The sequence below is a fragment of the Meleagris gallopavo genome, chromosome 2 (assembly GCF_905368555.1).
Source record: "Meleagris gallopavo chromosome 2, MGAL_WU_HG_1.1, whole genome shotgun sequence".
NCBI classification, from domain to species: domain Eukaryota; kingdom Metazoa; phylum Chordata; class Aves; order Galliformes; family Phasianidae; genus Meleagris; species Meleagris gallopavo.
This window is the reverse complement of record NC_139405.1, coordinates 86,715,894-86,736,915: the sequence shown is the minus strand read 5'-3', so window position 1 is coordinate 86,736,915 and position 21,022 is coordinate 86,715,894. Positions and strand designations below refer to the sequence as shown.

Here is a 21,022-nt window from a genome sequence, read left to right as displayed (position 1 = left end):
GAAAAAATGTTTTCCTAGTTACTTAGAAGAGATTTGTCAGCTATAAAAGCACATGGGAAGAACTGATAAAAAGGTAATTCCAAGAAAATGTACTTCAAACAGATTATGAGGCAACAAAGTCAACACAGGAGGACATGTCAGAGGGACAGCTTATTTTGCTAATGCCATACATGTGAGCTGCTTAATCAGAGCTGCTGAATCTGGCGTAATAGATGAGTGTATCAGTTTCAGTAAACACTGAGAGAGCTTTTGTTTCATCTTTAACATCACTCATTGCAAAATCACAAATGGATACAACCAGGAGGGTACATGCCAATTCCTTAACAAACGCATCACTATTTTTACATCAGCTTCGAGGGACTAAGTTGACTTTGGCTTTATTCCTTCTGCCTGTGGTGATGCTGTAGCACTGAATACCAACACAGTGTTAGAGAAGAACCTTAGAGAAAAATAATGTTCAAAAACGTGTCTTAGTAGAAAAAGATTTATCAGCAAGAACTGAAAGGAAGTGTGTCTTTCGTTCAGTTCTCAAGACAGATTTTTACATTTATCCACTTCTGCATAATATCTTGGATCTAGAGAAAGTAACAGTTATCCTGATAATATTATATAAACAGGACAACCTTTTATTTTTAAAAAAGAACTTATGGCAGTCAGAGAAATCATATAAAATTCAGTGTCACGGAATTCTAATTTTCAGATATTTAGCATCGTATCTAAGCAATATTTCTACCACTTAAAAGTAACTCTGTGAAAAAATAGTCATGTAATCTCATTCCTTCACACTAAACCCTTGGATGAAGATTATTTCATTTCAACAGTGCTGATCCCAAAAAGCAAATTTTACCTCACAGACTTTCAGTCTTCATTCTGTGACTCCTTATTACAATAGTAAAAGTTTTATGAACTCAAATGATGCTATTAAGAAGGGAAAATTAGCCGAAGCTTCTCTGGACTTATTCACAAGACCAGAATATTCACTTCTTTGTCCCATAAACTCTGGCTACACATGAAAATAAAAGTTTAAAGTGCTGGTCCAGAGCCAAGTTGCCCAAATACATAAAAGCTGCAACTAAACTACAAAGCAAGCTGCTGCTGGAAGACATTAGCACTGCCCATGTAAGGGATCCATGACACTGCTGCCCAGTGAAGAACTATGCCCATTACTGGTGGAACTAATCAACTTCTCCAGAAACACGTACAAGCCATGCCTTTAGAAAAGAGTATCTTAACCTTTCAAGAGCCAGTATTTCACTTTCTAGCTACTGCCAACAACATGGAAAGAAGGAAAACTACTGTGGAAGTATTAAAGAAAGTTCAGCAATGCAACATCGGTTATCTGTCAAACCTTCACAGGCTCAGAGCAGGCCACTGACCAAAGATTGCCCTGGATATTCCAGTTACATACTCCATGGCCCTAACACAAGTAAAATGACCTCCATGTTGTTCCAGAAGATCTCTGCAGTGATTTCGATCCAGTGGCCCACAGAAGAAGACAGTTTTCAAAGAACAGAAATAAATATATTGGAACATCTAATTTGGCTCTGGTAAAACTCACAGAGAGCAGTCAGTGTTAAGGAGAAGTTTCTCTCCTCTGCAGGATGCCAAGAGTTTACACTCTCCCCTTTTCAGCATTTATATAGGAGCATCACCAAAACAGACGGAGAGGCAGCATGTCCCCACATTCTAACTGTGTGATCATGATATTCAGCACTTTGTTGCTTTTTCTTTATAGCTTTCAACAGATACACAATTTTTATAATGACATAATAATTGGGTCACAAATAAGGAACAGGGCTACACAACAAGGAAACAGAACACCTGCATTCAAGCCTTCCACAAGCAAAGAGTTACTTCAAGGTGAAGTGAACTCAATGGGAGACACTGATAGGGACTAGAAGAGCAGCCACCACTGGTGGTCAATCACTCTGATGGCTACAACAACAGCTGGAAAGCAGTAGCATCATCACAATGCATGCTGCTTTTGCTGTATTTTTGAAGGGATGCAGTCTTGACTGCTTTACTATGCTGTGCTGAAGTCAGTGTTATCTATGTGAGTAACAGCCAGATTAGCCCTTGATCTTAAGGTTGATATATGTCTATTTTCTGAAGCCAAAGAGTAGGCATTAAAATGCTCTCACAGTCAAAGGGATGCCAGCCCAGGAAAGCAAGCAGCAGAACATTATGTGCCCAACAAACTTTAGCAGCATGAACATGAGATGTCTAACAAATCTCAGGGATTTTGTTGGGATTGTTCACCTGGATCCAGGCTTAAATTCATCCCAGGTGGCACTTCTGGCAAATAAGCATTCATTATTTTTTAATCTGGCTCTGTGTTTCTTTCTCCTTTAAAACGATCCTGACAAACAATCTATATGTCTGTGACCTCCACCCTGGATTACTATAACTCACTATGTGGTTGAAGATGAACGTGTGGGTAAAGTACGGGCTCCAGATGTGACTGCTCATCTTTTCCAGAGCTCACATCATTAAAGAGCAAAAGATCTGCATTTAAGACTCTTCATAAGCTCCCAAGTTGTTTCTAAAGCAAAACCCATAAAGAACTAAGGCTTTTTATGTTATTCTATGATTCTATGACTTCAGATTTTTCATCCCCACAATGTAATAGGTACCCTGTTTCAGTGCACAGAGGGAGAGTTCAGAGTCCTAGAACTCTACACCAAGCAGGCTGGTTGCTGAAAAGCCTACAGTGCGCTACACAGTAAGACATACCTGCAAACCTCCAAGGTTTAAACATCTCTTAGAGCCCAAGTCAGGAATTCTTCCAGGGAGTTATGATATAGATATCTAGAACTTTCAGAGAACTGAGCTCTTCTAAGCTATACTCTATATTCTATATGCATATTTTATTTGACACAGAAGCTGTGATAGCAGTGCAACCAACCACTTTTATTTAAGAAATTCATAGTTGGTCAGTTACTAAACAAGCGGACAATCATCTTTCTGGTCTCAGGAACCCTGAATTCCTTCCTGGACAGTGACACAAATTCAGACTGGCTAGGAAGTATGTTTTCAGTTCCATATGTATCCCAGTGGTTAGATTCACTGGTTAGGGCATCCCCAAAGAAAGTGTATTTGAATCTCCTCAGGCTGATCTTCACCTCTCATCAGTGGTTTAGTCTGAATTTCAGGCCAATTTTTTAAAGGGGTTTGCTTTTTTTCCCAAGAGTGACTTCACTTTTACTCTTTGAGAAGCTCAGTCTTGCTCACGGGATCGTGGATGGAAGAACACTCACTTGTCTGCATCAGAACTGGGCACTTTAGCCTAAAATGAGCTTATACTGTGTACACATAGAAATAAAGGGGAAACTTTACTGATAAAAATATTGTTAAATATTAATTATCACATCATCTTCAGAGACAAATGGCAACTGAATTAGGGTACCTTCAAGATGTCTATGACAGCACCTCATTTCGGCTAACCTGCTAACTCTTGCCTAAGCTGTATCACAGATTCCTCACTTGGATCTAACCATTACAGAATTTTAAAATCTGTGGGTGGTTCAAGAAGTAGTTTTATTAAAGTTCATGTTTTGTGCAATGAGCCATAATGGTTGCTAGGTCATAAAGACCCCACTGAAACACAGGAAAATGAGGACAGAACATTTGTTGAGGTGATTCAGCTATGCATCCAGAGCAGATCAAGCAAATCACGGAATCCATGTCTTTAAAGGTACTTGCAAGTCTTTCTACGGGATGCCACAAGGAGGGGTGCAGTTCAGTATTCTGGATTGATACGTAAGATTATATTCTGCCCCACCTACAAAGATTTCTACTGGTTTATTTTTTGATTCTTACCACGGGAAGAGTGAAAAAACACAGCTTAGATTGGTTCTGACTATCACTACAGCATAAACCAGATAAAAGGATTATATTAAATTTATATCTTCGAGCTACATGGCATGCCAAGTTTGATTTTGTTAAGCTGTGACAATTTTAAAATCTAGCAGTGGCTAAAATATATCAAAAAAGGTTCACTTGAGAATTTCAAAGACAAATTAAGATTCAGCCTTAACCTAGCAGATTTGAGCTCCACACAAAAATGATTCAGCCTTTTCCTTCTTAACATGTTATCTTTCAGATTCTTTCATCTTACCTTTTTCCAAGCTTCCACATTTTGTGGGAAAACGGAGAATATGAAAAAAAAATCATAGTCCAGAGTTTCATCAGATTATTTTCCAGAAAAAAAAAAAATCAAAGCTAAGTGCACAGAGAATTCTGAAAAGAATCTACACAAAATCAGTAACAGTACTGATGTTTCAAGTTGAAAAATGACAATATTTTCATGGAGCATTTGAACAGTTTATAGGTATAAGGCTTTTCTTTGCATTTGTCAGTTATAGATCTAAAAATGACAAAGCAGTTCACTAGCATCTTGCTGAACTAAGACATGTAACAGTAAAGTATCACCATCACAAGAGCACAGAGAAATATTACAGATGCTTCTCATTGTGTAAGCAAGTCCAACTTGGTAGTACTATCCTCAAAAATTGAAGGAAAATGTCAATTCATAGAATACAGAAGAAAACGTCTAATTGTTCAGTGAGACCATGGACAAAATTTTTGCCTGTTCTATATTACTACTACCCTGAATGACAGTTGAAAACCTTGCCAGTTTTTAATTGCTTCATATAATTAGGTTTTAATACAGTTGACAAAAAAAAAAAAAAGCAACTACAACAAATTTAACATATGTAGTAAATAAGAAAATTTGCATTAGATTTGGAGGATCTGGAAGGCTGCCATTAACCATAATGTTTTGGAACAAGATAAAGTCATCCATATATTTAACAGATGTTAAACAAAACACAATAACAAAAGTGCTATTGCTAAAAATTTCTTACAGTGATTTCAGATCTGGATCTGTGTTCATAACAGAACTGAGTTGACAAACGAAAAATATAGATTCAGATAAAAAGAACACATAAGAGAATGGCCACACACAATGCAGGATCTCATAAACTACTGCAAATATTTGTATTGCTCTAGAAGTCATCTTGATTAAAAGTTAACTATGTATTCACTGTTTCCAACCAGTTCAACCAAAAAAAACTGAAAAAACAAAATTCAACTTAAAGCATGGTAAAATGGCCTGCTGTTTATACAGTTTTCTCACCTGTATAAGTACCAAGCATAGCGTTTTTTTATGACAGTCATTTATTTCATACTTATAAATAAGACAATTTTCAACAAGACACTACAGTACGGAAACTCTCTCCATAACAGAAAGTTATATCTGGGTTCTATTTTAGTTCTTTGCTGAAATGGTTTTCTTATATTTGGTTTCTTGATATATGCGTCCTTGGTCAAGGCAGATGACAAATGTAATTAATCTGCAAAGAAAATCCGTTTATTTGATAGTTCCAGTATTGAAGGAAGCTTGTGCAACCTTTGAGTTTGTTTTCTTGTTCAAAGCTGTACAGATGAAGTTTCCAGCTTCCATCACGGTATAAAGATTGACTCCCTGAAAAACAGAGGTAAAAATCATTTAAATGCACACACATTGAAAATGCTTAAATGTTATCTTAATTTGCTCCAAGGTCTAATTTTTGGAAAGGGTCTGACTCATATCATAAGTCATTAATGGAGCTCAGTAAAGTCATGGTGACCTCCATAACAGTAACAGCTTCCTGTTGGTGGGAAGTTCTACCACCATCAGGGTGATCTAACAATAGTGAACCAAATACTATATTAATAAATTTTGAACTCTAAAGAATCTGGAATAAAGAATCAGAATAATAACTGGAAGTTGGAAGAAAAATATATTGTCTAAATATGTGCTGCAATTACTTATCAAGCATTAAAAAACTTGATGCTTGTAAGTATTCCATCTGCATTTCAGGAAAATGGTGGAAATCCACTGGCAACTAACATCAGTGAGAAACAGGATTCTGCATTCTCTTGAACAAATAAAACCTTCTTGAAAAAGTTCCCCTCAGTGCAAAATTACAGTTTACACTGGTAACCCAACTGAGCAAAAATGCAGCTGCTAGATCAGTCCTAGCTAAAATGGTCTCTTGAGCGACTCATGTACACTTGAAGTTTTAGAGTTAGATCATGTAAGTAATTCAAGCTCTTGCACTGAAGATTGGGAATTAGAAACCAGTAAAGACAATAGAAGGGATGCAAAACAAGACATTCAACTGCCAATACACTGAGTAGCTACACAGAACTGGGAGTAGTGCGTCAGTCAGCACTAAAGAGTGCAAGACTTATTACACCAGAAAGACATTCTCATAGTACTGCACTGAAGTTCATAAAACATCATTTAGTTGCTTAGAATTTTTAAAAGATCGAGAGCTTATTTCCATGTTCTACACTAAACTTAGTCTTTTATGTTCTTGGAGTTGGCTATAAACGTTAGTGAGTACAGAAAATAATTCACAAAAATGAAATCAAAACATTTTTAATTTGGGAAAAAAAAAAAAAAAAAAAAGATTAGTTTCCAATAGTAATGAGCACCGTCTCAAGCTTATTGCTAATTTTTGAAGAGTTATAACAAGGGCAATTTCAGCTCATTCTGTTTTTATTTCATTGGTCATTACTCAGCTTTAGTTTGTAGGATACTATTGTATGTAACAGTCTCAAAATTCTTAATAGCATCTGTGCTTTTTATTAGGAAGAAGCAAGGTACATTCCACCATAGACATACTTGGTGGTTAGGTTATGTAAGATGCCAAAATAAGAAACCAAAACTATACAAAAATCACATTTTCAGCACTGTAACACTGTATAACATGATACATGTTGATAAGGAGTATATTTACATTTCATATTCATTAAGTGGAACACAAGCATATCTGCCTTTTAAACTGTCAGTCTTACACGGCATGAACCCAAGTGGATTACAATGAAGGCACAAATTCCAGCATCTAAAAGCATAGCTCACAGATGGGTACAGGAAAAGAGCAGTGACAGATATTTGTAAGGTTGTTGAGTCAAAATAATGTCTTCAGATAGATGCTCATACATGTACTCAGGTCTACTTGGTAACCATTTCCTATATTCAGAATTATTCCTTGCTACCATGAAACATAGAAACAAGTTTCTCCAAAAGCATCAATGAGCATGAATAAGTTACTTCCATCAGAAAAGCATTTGCCAAAAAGCACAATTCTTTAACTATTGCTGAGTTCAATTAACTGGTTCTCATTCAGCACTCACAAATATCAAATCTATTATCTGTACGAACTTCGGTTTCATTGTCAGGATGTGAGGGTAACAGTATTTTGTCACTTTTGAGAAAAGCTTATTGTTTGCTAACCAAACTTCAAAGACACTGTAAGTACAAGTACTGTTTACTATAATTACACAGGAACCACATAGAAATTGTCTGTATAAAATATACAGGATCCCTATAAAGTTTAGAATCATAGAATATCCCAAGTTGGAAGGGATCCATTAGGATCACTGGATCCAACTCCTGGCTCCACAAAAGGACCACCCAAAAATCAGGCCATACATCTGAGAGCGCTGTTCAAATGCTCCTTGAACTCCGTCAAGTTTGGTGCCAAGACCACTACCCTGAGGAGGTTTTTCCAGTGCTTGATCATCCCCCAGTGAAGAACCTTTTCCTGATATCCAGTCTGAACCTCCCCTGATGCAGTTCCAAGCCTTTCCCTTGGGTTCTATCGCTGGTCAACAGACAGTAGATCAGAACCTGCCCATCTGCTCCCCTTCATGAGGAAGTTTCATGAGCATGAATGATCTATGACATTATTTTCTGTCCATTTACTATGGTACAACCAATCAGTTGTAGATAGACTATGCTGTAAATTTCACACTTATCCTTCTAGACATTCATTTCATGCATCATTTCTTGGTTAGGCAATGTGAAGAACAGTATATAGCAAATATTAATTATTATTCTGATGTATCTAGTCAATCTGAACACAGTAACATGCAATTAAATAGTGCCCATCCTTTGGCTGACACTTTACATGACTTTAGTCAACAAAACTAGTGCTTTAGTGCATCACTGAAAGGAACAAGAGAAGGAGCTCTTTGCAAATGGACAGCATTAGTAATTATAGTTTCATTTTTATGCCATCATACAAAAATGGACATATTAATAGATTTTTTTCAATGATTATTTTACAGAAATATCCATGGTACAAAAACCAAGCAAGACTGCAAAGAACAAAGCTCATATACTAAAATAAGAATTTTGAAACTCTGTATACATACACAGATTTGTCTCTCATCCAGTAAACCACTCTCTTTTTAATGGGCCAGAAAAGAGTCAAGAAGCAAAGCCTTGTGCTTTGCTATTTCATAATTTATTTATTTTTTTTTTAAAAGAGCACTAAATGTTTGAGGATGAGATATTTATCTTCATGGGATTTGGCATTAGCTTTTAGAATAAGCTAGATTCCAAATCATTCATAGACTAGTAAATCTTATCAACCAGACTGGAACAAGGTACATTTCTTTCAAATAGGGTATTTTTACTCAATTGATTCCTTTAGCTGGGAATCAGTCAGAAAAGTCAGTGGATATTTTCCCCAAAGAACATTCTGAAAGACTGTTTAAACAGTACACAGCAATGTAAACTAAAATGCATGGTTTCCCCTCATTCTAAATAACTGTTATTTTTAAAGAATGTGCATTTTCTTCATGAAAAAATCATCACAAATCACCTATGAATCAAAACTGAGTCCACTTGTACAACAGACATTTGAGATTACAACTTTTCTGAACAGGTATTTGACATCTAACCAGAACTCCCTAAAAAGCACACAGAAGTAGATGATCATTACAGTGAACTCTGTAAGGCACAGAAAATGATTTTACAGTGCTAAGGGAATGTTCATTTCAGAAGGAAGTACTGTGATCCTATTATGTCAAGCAACTCTGTTAGAAAGAACGCCATACTGAACTTCAACAGACAAATAATTCCTCATAACTTAGATCTTTGTATGGCAGACATTAGACTTCAAGCTCTTCTTAAAGTGGTTTAAATGCAAGCCACAGACATTACAGTTTTGTCAGCTCCTCCTATGTCTAAGTTCAAGGTAAAATCACTGCATAACTTAAATTAGCAAAAATTCATTATCATATAACCATAGAATCACTCAGATTGGAAAAGACTTTAAAGATCATCGAGTCCAACCACGACCTAACCAAACTACCCTAATTGAGGCAATAGAATGACTCTAAGCATTTGCTACTGTGCTCCTCATATCTCCAAGGTAAGGAAATAGGGGTTATTCAAACCCCTGCCAAATACAGTTCTGATCTAGATTGCTCACGAACATCATTCATGTTTTGACAAGCCATGTTGAAACACTGACTTGGCAAAAACTACCATTTGCTTCCAATATTTTACTGCATAGCATCATTGTTCAGTATGCCTTAAAGTCTTAAATACAAAGTAAAGATAACTTACTGTATTGATCCCCAGACCATTAAGCATGTATATCACATCCTCTGTGGCCACATTTCCAGTAGCACCTTTTGCATAGGGACAGCCACCCAAACCTGCAACAGACGAATCCACTACAGCAACTCCCATCTAGAAAATAACAAACACAAAAATGCATCAATATCAACAAGTTATAATTGTTCATAAACAGCAGACTATACACATTATTTACCATAGATAAAATACACATCTCCACAAATGGAGGCATTCCTCAGAGGAAATTTCTTATAACAGCCTTAGTCCTGACATCTTTATAAGGTAAAACTCTCCAAACACAGGATGTGGAACAGAGAACTTATGTGTGATTTTGGCAGATAAACTGATTACTGTTTTAGAGCCAACCATAGTTCTCTGGTATCTTTCTCCTTGTATCTCCACATTATTTTTAAGCCTGTATCTGGTCTGTAAAGCTTTCTAATAACTAAACATAATCAATACATCATTCAAATATGTAATTTTAAGCACATGTACAAATCTTTGCAAGTTGGAAATTTTAATACTAGCATCTGATTTATGTGTCATTCAATGATTTTGGTACATAAATACTCTAAAATGTGTTTTGCCCTTCCACGAGGAATGTCAGTAATAGCATTTTTTTCCTTTAAATTTCTTCTGGTTTCTCTTATTGGAGGCAACGAAATCACCGTGTTAACAACTCTGAATATTTTCTTAGTTTTTGGTTTAAATGAAGACTACGAGATATTTGCAACCAAGTTGAATGCTTCAATGTCAGGAAGAATTACTTTGGGGACACCTTTTAAAAGAGTTTGAGTTCAAAACAACTGGGAAGAGAAAAAAGGCAGTAAAGAGCAGTATCCTGGTGACTCTGACTCTTTCTTTACAATCTTCAGAAGCCTAGAAGAAAACAGTCCCAAGCCCAATAAATTTCACACCCTAGCACAGCATTCCAAAATCTGATTGTTAAGTGTTAAGTTGCTTGGGTATCATGGAAGCTCTCCATAGGTACAGGTTCTGATCTTTACTTTGAGTACTTTTTAAGGAAACACATGTAGCACAATGTTAAACTTACAAATTCAAATTAAGACTTAAAAAATAGTCAACTGTCTTTAATTCATAATTCTCTGATTTGGGCAAGAGTTTGGATTAAGGTTATTTTAGGATGGTTTTTCCAACCTACTGATCTCTTTCTCTCTCCTGATCCTCACTCAGGATAGTCACAATAAAAAAACACTAAAAACAATTTTCCCTAACAGAAAATACTGCATTTCCTAAGGGATAAAGCCTTTCCTGGGAAATTGGTCAAGCAGGGCAAGGAACTCGAGGCTGTCAGTGCCAGCGCTTTGTTCAATTTCTTCTGTCAGTGACCAGATTTTAGAATAAAGCTGAAATGAGGAAGCATTTTTCTTCTATTACACTAGGCATGTGATCCTAGCCACTGGGCCTACCTTGCAAGAGAAAGCTCTTTATCTTTCCCCTTGGATCAGGTACCTTGGGAAGTATTCAAGCTCTAGAGATAATCAAGAGGTAGGCAATGGTATCAGACAGAAAGGTCATCAGGTCTTTAGAGACACTAGCATTTCTCTCTACCCTAAGCACACTACAGTGTTCCCTCCTGCTAGGGCTAACCACCTAAAATTTAGGCAGACATGCACCAAAAGTCTAGACAGACTGGGTGAGGGTGCACCCAGAAAGAAGACAGGAATTCTTGAGCACAGACAAGCTTTCACCCCAACCTTGATGTTGAGTCCTGAGAGATTCAGAGGTTAAATCATTTCTGTTGTTTACATGTACAAGTCATTAAGACCAGCTTAGGAGTCTGACTGCAGTACAAGCTGACTTTTGTTGCTCGCATTCATACTTAACCATCCCCATAGGCTAAACTGGGAGCCTGAGTTTCTCCTTCACAGCCACAGATACAACTAGCTGGCAGGGCAGGCTAAAGATGAGTTCTGGATGTTGCAATTGCAAGTCTCCTTTCCGAATATACCCATCAGCTTCACCTTACATGTGGGAGGTATTTTAGTTCTTAAATAAACTTCCCTAAGGTTTTGTTGTACTTGCTTCTAAGTTCTAACCGTGCTTTCCATAGTTCTGTCACTGGCCTTTGAATTTGGCTCTTTGAAGCTGTGGCAGTTCTGGAGAGTAAAAATAAAAGAAGAATCCAATGAAGTGTTGTGCTATGTCTCATTGTAAATGGGGAAACACTATCTCGAGCTAGATAGTTGCTAAAAGCCTGTAATAAAGACCTCAAACGAGACAAGGCACATAACCATGACAGGCAAGGCAGTAAATACTGTTTCATATTTCTCACACAATGAGACTTTCTGAGAAGGGATATTGTACTTAAAAGTATACTAATCTGTGAATTATGGAGTGAATCACCCAAGTACACGTTTCACATTTCAGTCACTTGTCACACACTTTGTTTGTGTAACCTACTGGTCAAAAAAACGTGTTATACAACACATCTGTGTCCAATACACAGAAGGTATGCATTTGTGATAGCTTTCAACTGGAAATTCTGTTTCTTTTGCACTAGTTGCTAAGATTCATACATTCATTCTGGATGTCATTGCTTCGAGCTCCAAAGTGGCAACTGATGGGCTTGCAAGCATCCCCGCAGAATCACAGAATGAGGTTGGAAAGGATCTAGAAGATCATCTAGTCCAACTGTAAAACACACCTAAGGTCTGTTACTGGAAAGCTTTAGGGCACAGTGAAGGTTTAGGGAAGAAAAAAGGGAGATTACAATATAGATATGCTGTTTCAATGCAAACATGCATCCTCCAACCATTCTTGCTCTCTCAGTCTGATTTTGAGATTCCCATCAGAAAGAAATATTTCCATCAGAAATGTCTGTTTGAGCAGTGAAAAGCCAGAAGAACATGTCCTTTATGGAGTTTCCCCAGCTGTCAGGTTAAGTCTTAACTGCTAGAGAATTCTTCTTGATGCACTTTTTTTTTTTGTTAAACTTTCACGAGGTGATAAAGTTATAGGTAAATTATGTGCTGAGGGACATCACAGCTGTTAAAAGAAGATCAGGAAACTCAGGACTAGCTTTAGTATCATATAAACAGTCATCATCTAATTCCAGTGAATTAACTCATGAAATACTTTCCATTGAGCAAACGTGGGAAAAATATCAACTAAATTGGTTTTGGTGACAAAGTAGCATCTGAATACAGATCTGCTTGTACAGATAGCTACAATGCCACTGTAATATTGCATTTGCAGTGCAAGGTCCATATCACTAGAGTATATGTTTACTATTCTTTGTTGGAAGGGTTTGTGAATATATGGAGGGGTACAGGATATCACAGCAACATAAACAAAACACACATCTTTGTTTAAGTAGATCTAGGATTCTCAGGCAGCCTCACTGGGTCAATTCAAACTACTTAAACCATAAACTGGAGTGAGCTCCATCTTGCCTACGTAGGCATGAGCTTTCTGTTGGCTAAGTAGTGGTAGCAACAACTTCCAGATGACAGATGATTACTGGGAGACAGTCTCACTTAAACGGCCAACTATTTTGCCTAAACAGAGAAAGAAGGAAGTATAGTCACAGTTTTAAATAGTTAACAGTCCCAAAACAACAGCTTTCATGCTAGTTTGGGACACTCTGAGAAGCAGGATATAAACTTGTCTCTGTCTATCTGCATTAGGATGGATGTGCCATTTAAACATTCAGCAAGTTGTAGAGAAGATCTTAACGATGTATATAATACAGCAGATCAGACTAAATTCAAATCTGATGACTTCAAGTCATTTCTCTTAATATGCAGTGAGTGGGTCTCGGCCTTTAGAATTCTGTTCTTTAAAGTCCTCTTTACAACAGTTCAGACTGTCTACTGCACCATACTGCTATTTAAGCATCAGGCTCAGCAGCATCCATCTGCTTTTGCATGTGGTACTTCTTTCAGTGATAAGCATCTACAATGTGTTTTCTGATCCATGTGTAGAATCGCTGCAGTTCATCTCCAGTATGGCCCCATTCAAAAAGTACTTAAATAACACATACTCCAAGATCCATTCTAACAGTGCTAAAAACAGATGTTGGAAAACATCCTTCAGCAGCACTACTAACTAATTTGGAAGTTAATATTACAGCATAGCCTGTCCAAGCTCAGAGTCTGAAATAGCACCTAATAAATAACTTCTCTGCAAGTTTGAGCAGCTATGAAGCTATTTTGCTTTTGCAGCCCTTAAAAGCAGAAGGGGCTCTAAAAGGAAAGCAAAAAAACTGATATGAAGTGTACATCCTTCATCACATGTACAATATTTGACAGGGTTTTAAAGGAGATAATGAGTTTCAAGCCTTTCAGCAATCTAAGCTTGCAAAACATTCACTGTCAATATGAGATCTTTAAAAATCCCACAGTCTCATTGTCACTTCCTGACAGGTACTGAGCTGTGCTGAGATTCATGAGACATTGCCCTGCAGCTATTTCATAGAATACATCCAAAAGGAGCACTCACTGAGCTGTTTACATAAGGATGTACGTGGGTGAACAATGGCTTGCCTTCCAGGACCACTCAAATGTTCCAATCTTTCTGAAGACTTGTAGAGTTTTGATCATCACTAAATTCCTGATAGCAGTTCCTGAAGACCTTCTAAACTTCAGCTTTGGCTAGTATCAGTTTACTCTCCAGACAAAAAGAAAGCTCTTTCCTTCTGTCCCGTGTTAACTTCCTAGTTCCCCAAAGAGAGAGCAGGGAATTCAATACATCACCTTTGTCAAATAGCCAATTTTAACAGGAAACCAATATTGCCAGTGGACAATAAATGCTTCGAGTTTCTCAGTTTGTTTTACTGACTCTCCATAAATTCTTGTTGTGACAGTCAGCCTTCTTCATTACTCATCTTTAAACCTGACTTCACTTGACAGAAATGTGTGTTTGTCCCTTTCTTAAAAATGGCAAGATCAGCATCAGTAACTTGAGGGGTGCATAAACTGCAATTCAGAAGCAATAATCCAGGTCTGTCATAAAAAAAAAAAAAATATTAAACTATGAGATTTTGAAACCATAATATATACTCATTTTTTCTGGCTTTTAATTTTCTTTCTTTTCTTTCTTTTTTTTTTTTTTAATCAATTGCATTTATCAAATATTCAAGTACTTAAAAGATATAGCTATTCTGAGAACGCCTTGTAGGAATGTCCACAGAAACTTTTCTATGAGTTATATTCTCAAAATAACTAAAAATCAAGATTTGTCATCCCCCTTTACTTTAGTAAGACAACATAAGTAAATATTTTTTAGTATATGAACAATCAGAAGCATGTATTTCTACACATAAAGCAATACGATGTAATGGCACCTCTCCCCGTGGAAAGCTAACTTCTTTTCCCTTCTGCTTCTCTTTTACTCCTCTCTCGCTAAAAATTAAGGCATCACAAAAGAAAACACTTTTGAGAATAAACTGCATCACTACTGCCCACAGGGTGTCACTGTTACATTAAAATCTACTATTTCACATTTCATTCTTTAGAAAAATTAGTATGCTCAGGCAAAAAAATATATCCTTTTCTCCTGAAACGTACCGAGATGCAAGCAATTTGTGGGCAGACGTGCTGCATAAAATAGGTTAAAACAGCATTCCTTTAACATATTGCACACATCTTTTCATATTGCTACTGACACATTTATTATAAGCAAAGCTGGCAATGACATCTAGAGTTAAAGTTCCCTAACACTTTCCATCATAAGGCCCTACTTTCAGTTGTTTATTACTTTGTCAGCCTTTAACTGCTGGATCTTATATTTTCCATGCCTTGTCTCTGCCTCAGGCTGTATTGTTTTGGAAAGTTTTAGTGAAAAATGGAGTTGGCTGCTTCCGAGAACCAGTTTTGGGGAAGAAAAATGCTTTGTTATGCTAATATTCAATAATTCTAACACGAGCTTCTTGGAGACATTCTTGTAGCTTTACACTCTCAAATGTGGAACAGGAGTAACACTGACTTTAAGCTCTCACACAGCCTGGGCTGAGGAAAGCTTCACCTCCCTGTCAGGAACCTGAGCAGCCTGGTATCTAAAATGCAGGACAGTCAAGGCATCAACAACCGACCATGTTCTCTCTCAACAAAGAATGAACTAGGGAGCAATTTCTCTCTGAAACTACAAAAAGCCGTGCCTCTGCCCTACGCTGCATCACCTCTATGGGAAATATCTCACCAACTGCCTTCAGCACGCTGTGCTGTGGATCCAGCTCTTCAGTGAAGCCTCCTGGATGTTTCGGAGGAATCAAAGCCACTAAATTAAGAGAGAATGGCTTTTGTCAGGAATTTTGAGATTCTGAAACGTTCAGAACATCCTACTCAAAATCCGAAAATTCAGAAACCACTATTATTGATTTCACTAGTATTGCTTTTGCAGGCACATTTTGCTCTCTTTACAGTATATGCACTCCCCTTTATTTACAGGACATTATAGCTTGCTTATTCAAGGCTGTACATTAGAGCTGCTCCCCTACTAAGGATCACTGACCCTGCAGGAGGGAAAAGGAGACACATTTCCAGACCCATGAAGATCTGATGATCATAAGGGCACTGAATGGCTTTCCATTCTTCCTTCCCAAGCAACCCAGGGCATTGCTAGATTTTCCAGCTTGCTTGCTGGAGATTTGAAGCAGAAATTCCTGCCCTCAGCTAAAGCTCTGGTGGTTTCACACTGTCTGTTACATCTTCTGAATTAATCTGACTTAAAAATTTGGGATAGATTCAAGTTTTTACAGTCAGGAGGCAACATAAAATAATAATTTCAGGATCAGAAAGAAAAGAGAATAAGAGAAGAAAAGCTATGGGCAACAGTGGAGTGGGTAGGATGAAACGTTATGGACACAGATAAAATAACACCTATGCCACACCTATTTAGCCACAAGGTCACATTGTAAATTAATAAAAATAAAGGTCTGAGAATCAAAAGGGAAGACAAAAAGATTACTTAAATTGATGGAAAAGTTTCTGAGGATTGTTCTGAGGGAGAAAGAATGAGCTGAGACTAAAGAGAGCTTGTTTGGAACAGATGACACTGAAGGTCTGATGAAGAAACAAAACGCACTCATTTTGCCAGGGATGTCTCACAGAGGATAAGATGAGCAGAGATGTGCCCACTGAAATAAAATGGCTGAATTATCATAATGCCTGAATTATAGAGCATCAGCTTAGAGTACACCGAAGATTGGAGCCACGGAAGAAAATGAATGGCTGAGATATTGGCTGCAGGGAATGCACTTTACTGTAAGTTACAATACTGAAAATGGTAAGTGCTACTACGGTGGACAGAAGAAAGGCACTGTTCTAGTATTTTAAGTGGATGTGGAAAAAATGGAATATATGAATTCAGTGAAAATAGCAAATCTGACCCAAGCATCATAGTGCCTGAAAAGGCTGCTTATTCCTAAATTCAGGGATCATATAATCTAGTTCATCTATTTTAGCTGCCCTTTTTTAAGATATTTGTACTTCAGATTGAAAAATTTATAATTTCTATCTCCTCATTCACTCCTGATTAGTGTCAGCGAGCTCCTACCCCTTTCAGCTCCTGGAATACCAGCTTCTGCTGATCTACTCTGTGGCTTGAGCTGGGTGGCCAAAAACTTCCGGGAGATCTAAATTTCCCTCACTTTGTATACACAACACTTCCTGCAGGATGCACTAAGTGGCAGAGGATGCTAGCTTGTACCTATGTGAGAAAAAAAAAATAGGTGGGCTGCTGAAAACATAGATATAAATGCAATAAAACTCATTTGTAGCAATGACGGTGTTTATATAAAAGCTGGAAAAGCAGAATAGAGCTACTTCTATACAGCAGTATGTAAGCAACAGGGTATCTTAAGGAATGGTAACAGCATTTACAATCTCATCTGACTTTAATTCAGCCAGAGCCCTCACACAGCAGCACCTGACTCCCCTAGAGCCAGGAACATCACCCACCCACAGAAACCACTTTGTTTTGACTTTCATTCCCTGTATTATCTCTGAAATCCCACCCACCTCCCACCCCGCCAGCAAAAAGGGGAACCTCCCCAAAATCCCTGGGGCTAGTATCTCCAGATGTGTTGTGGAGATCCTATCAGCTCCCTAAGGGCTGATCACCCATACAGTATGTGTGGTCTTCATGGTCTGAAACCCGCTGCTGCCTCACTGGCATGGAAACTGGGGAAGCTCAACAGACAAAACCCATCTAAACAGACTACTTGCCGAAGCTCAAGTTTTCAGCTATTTCAGAAACACCAGGATGGTGGTGGGTGTGTCCACGTGCCTTGAGAAGCCTAGGACATCTGTAACATCATCTTCCCCCAAAAAACTTTTCAATCAGATTTTACTGCACTCCCCTTGGGCAACAGCAACATTTAAAGTCCTGACAGTAAAGCCAGCTTCTTAGAAGAACCTAGTTTATAAGCATAGAACTCTTGTGAACACAGTCTTCCAAAAGTAGATTGGACTAATTCTTACTTTATTAAAATTATTCTTCACTGAGAGCTTGCTTGAGAAGGGACATGAACTTCCGGCCTATATCACTACTATTACGATTGTTAAAATAATTCTACCCTGCAGTTGGAACTCATAGATTTGATGCCTCTGGCAGATCTCAGTAACAGTCACTGAAATACCATCATTCCCAAATAAGCAGGCAAAAAGAAAAAGGCCTGTTTTTATCAGGGAATAAAAGTCAGTTTTCATATTTTTAATTGTTATTACTGTTCGTTAAAAAAAAAAAAAAAAAAAGAAGGGGGGGGAAGGGGATGAGAGGAGGAAGGCAACAGTTTTCTTACTTTACAAGGCTATTTATTTTGTAAAAGAAGATACCTAAGTGAAATCACAGACATTTGCAGCGCAGAACACGTGTTACAATAATATAATTTGCTACTTTGGACAAGAAAATCACTTGAATTTTCATCAAATGAATGTTTTATTTCTATTCATTGTTTTAGTTGTTCAGACTAATTCAAAATGTATAAAAAATGTGCAGAAATTCTAGTTTTGTCCTCCCATGTTTTCCTTTTTTCAATATATGTTTCATATTTATAACACCTAGTATAAGCTCACTGCAGTCACTTCTTTATGTGATAGATAATTGCTCATCTCATTTCTGATAATGTATTTCATGACAGTAATGAAGGATTGTGAATGCTACCTCAAGTAAAATGAATGTATATCTCCATCATTCAACCTTATTCCATATCAAAGGTCAGGCCAAAAAGGATTTGTAGAGTCAATGCTATTAAATAAAATGTGCAGCTTTTTATTCAGGCAAACTACTATTTTGAATCTCTCGTATTTCTATTTTCATAATCCCCTGAGTGAAAAAAATACTTTATTCTATTTTAGTATGTAGGATGTAAGGAAATTTGGAGATTCTACTCCTCATTATTCATTGACTAAATATATTCACCATGAAGAAGAGCAAATTGCCAAAGACGTATAGTAAACTACCCTTAGAAAAAAACTCCTGGCATTTATTACATCATCTGGATTACACAGGTGCATATCCATCTTCTCCCATATTTGGAAAAGAAGAAATACATTCTCCATTTTAATACTTTTAACTTATTTACAGCTAGACCTGGAGACTTAATATTTATCATCACAAAGTATAAAGCCAAATGTCCTTTTTCTTCAGGAGCACCAAAGATTAACAGATTAGAATGTTTTCCACATGTCCATTTTACTGTCAAGAGAATATTAAAGAAGTTTTCCAGCTTCCGCAGCTCAGCCAGATGTCAATGGATCCCACAGTGAAGCAAAATTGGCTGAGTAGCCTTCTCATGACCCCAGCATTGTTTTATCAAGGATCACTTTAAAAGTATAAAGGGCCATTTCTTGCTGAGTTCTGTAATGTTTTTCAGCCCTTTTCCCCTGCAATTACACAAAAGTGCTGACTTTGTTGAACTACTGATATGCAGTAGTATTTCTTATGACTTCTCTCACACTGTGCTGTAATTGCTGTTTGTGTTGGCACAAGAAAAGTACCATGTCTTGTTTCCACTGTACATTTCCGGACTTTGGTTTCAGTAACATCAGTGTGGGATATTGTACTGGGCATATGTTTTGTTGTGTAAACATTAACTGGTAATTTACCCTGTCAATCTCCACAGTATGGCCTCTAATTACCAGGGTTGAGAGGCTTCAGATGGACATTCTGTAGAATATTTACAATAGCTACACTGCTGCTTTTTTTTTTTTTCCTCACTGGTATCTGTGTTTTGAAAACCACTGCAAGGAAGAAAAAGGACCACCACCAAAAAAAAAAACCCCACCACCAAAAAAAAAAATCCAATAACAAAAACAAATGTATTTGTTTTTTCTATCGCTCCTAGGAAGACTAGGATCCCACTTAGGCAAGCACAACTTACAGCAAAATTTCAATGCAAGTTATGGTATAATAAATTAATAAATATTCCTGTTTTTTTTTATTATTATTATTGTTGGTTTTTTTTTGCAAAAGATATAGAAAGGAATAAACAGATTGTTTCCATCAGTAAATTTGAGTTTTCTATTCATTCTCACTAAATAACTCCTGAACTTGCAAATAGCTATCCACAGGCTTAATTTTATTCAAGACTCAGACAAATGTATTTAACAAATGGACCATTAAGGTCTTGTTGGAAAACATGGCTTCTACTGTAAAGATACAGAACCAAGGAGCAATCTCCTTTTAGGAACTGCAGAATATATGTTTTACTCATTCATCTATGTAATTTCAAGGAAGTAGAACTATCCATTTTGTTATAAAATGTAATGTCCTGAGCAGGAATCCAGGATGGGATTAAACAGTCAATAGCTACTGTAAAGAGACCAGAGAAAATGTAATCAAATAGGGCATCTTTTTAGACATTATATGAAAGAATTAATCTTTATTTTAAATAAAGTATTTTGCATGATTTTCATCACAATGCAGTAAACTTTAGAAGAGAGTGTGACAGTTCCCCAGTTTCTACTATTCTGCTATAAGTGCATCAGTTCTGTAATATTCATCACATTGCATTATAATGCCTTATCATACTACAATACTTCCAAGAAAATCTTGCTTTCTAATACAATGACTAGTTAAATGGTAGCACGAAGCTGCATTAAAGAAGATTACAAACTGTAATCTACTTTACACTATTTCTCCTTACGCTTAAAATTTAAAGAATTTTAAAATTCTTAAAAAAAAAAAATTTCCAAATTGCTCATCCAAAACAACTTTAACATTAAAGCCTGAACACTGGCTTTGTTTGGAAAAAAAAAAAATTCAACTTAGCATCTTCTCTTTTGTTATAAATGCACGTTATATTGCCTCGTTAAGACTACTTCTACTCTGCTCATACAGTGTATTCTTAAGTGGACAAGATCCATCAAAATAAAAATTCTTACATATTGGTACAACTCCTAATGTGAGCAACATTTAACTATAAAGAACACAGATCAGAGAAAAATACTTCTATAATTGTTTACTTTCTGCATTTGAAAGGACTTCATGTTAAGCAAATCATATAATTTGCCTCTGACAATTTGCACTGAGCAACAAAGGAGAAATGAATTAAATAAACAGGAAAATATGCAAGCTGGTAAAAATTATGGAACATATCACCCATTTGTCTTTACAATGATCAAAAAGGCTTTGTTT

The 21,022-nt window shown here is 36.8% G+C and overlaps 1 protein-coding gene across 2 annotated transcripts in view; it reads right to left on the bottom strand.

The window, feature by feature from the left end:
- Positions 1 to 2,889: 2,889 nt before the first annotated feature.
- Positions 2,890 to 21,022, bottom strand: part of HMGCLL1 (3-hydroxy-3-methylglutaryl-CoA lyase like 1) — a 75,466-nt gene continuing 57,333 nt past the window's right edge. For both annotated transcript variants that reach the window (XM_085217888.1, XM_085217887.1), the window contains exons 8-9: positions 9,410 to 9,535; positions 2,890 to 5,485 (exon numbers count right to left, since the gene is read on the bottom strand). In XM_085217888.1, coding sequence (XP_085074014.1) covers positions 5,372 to 5,485; positions 9,410 to 9,535 — 240 coding nt within the window. In that variant the 3' untranslated portion in view covers positions 2,890 to 5,371. The remainder of the gene's footprint in view (positions 5,486 to 9,409; positions 9,536 to 21,022) is intronic.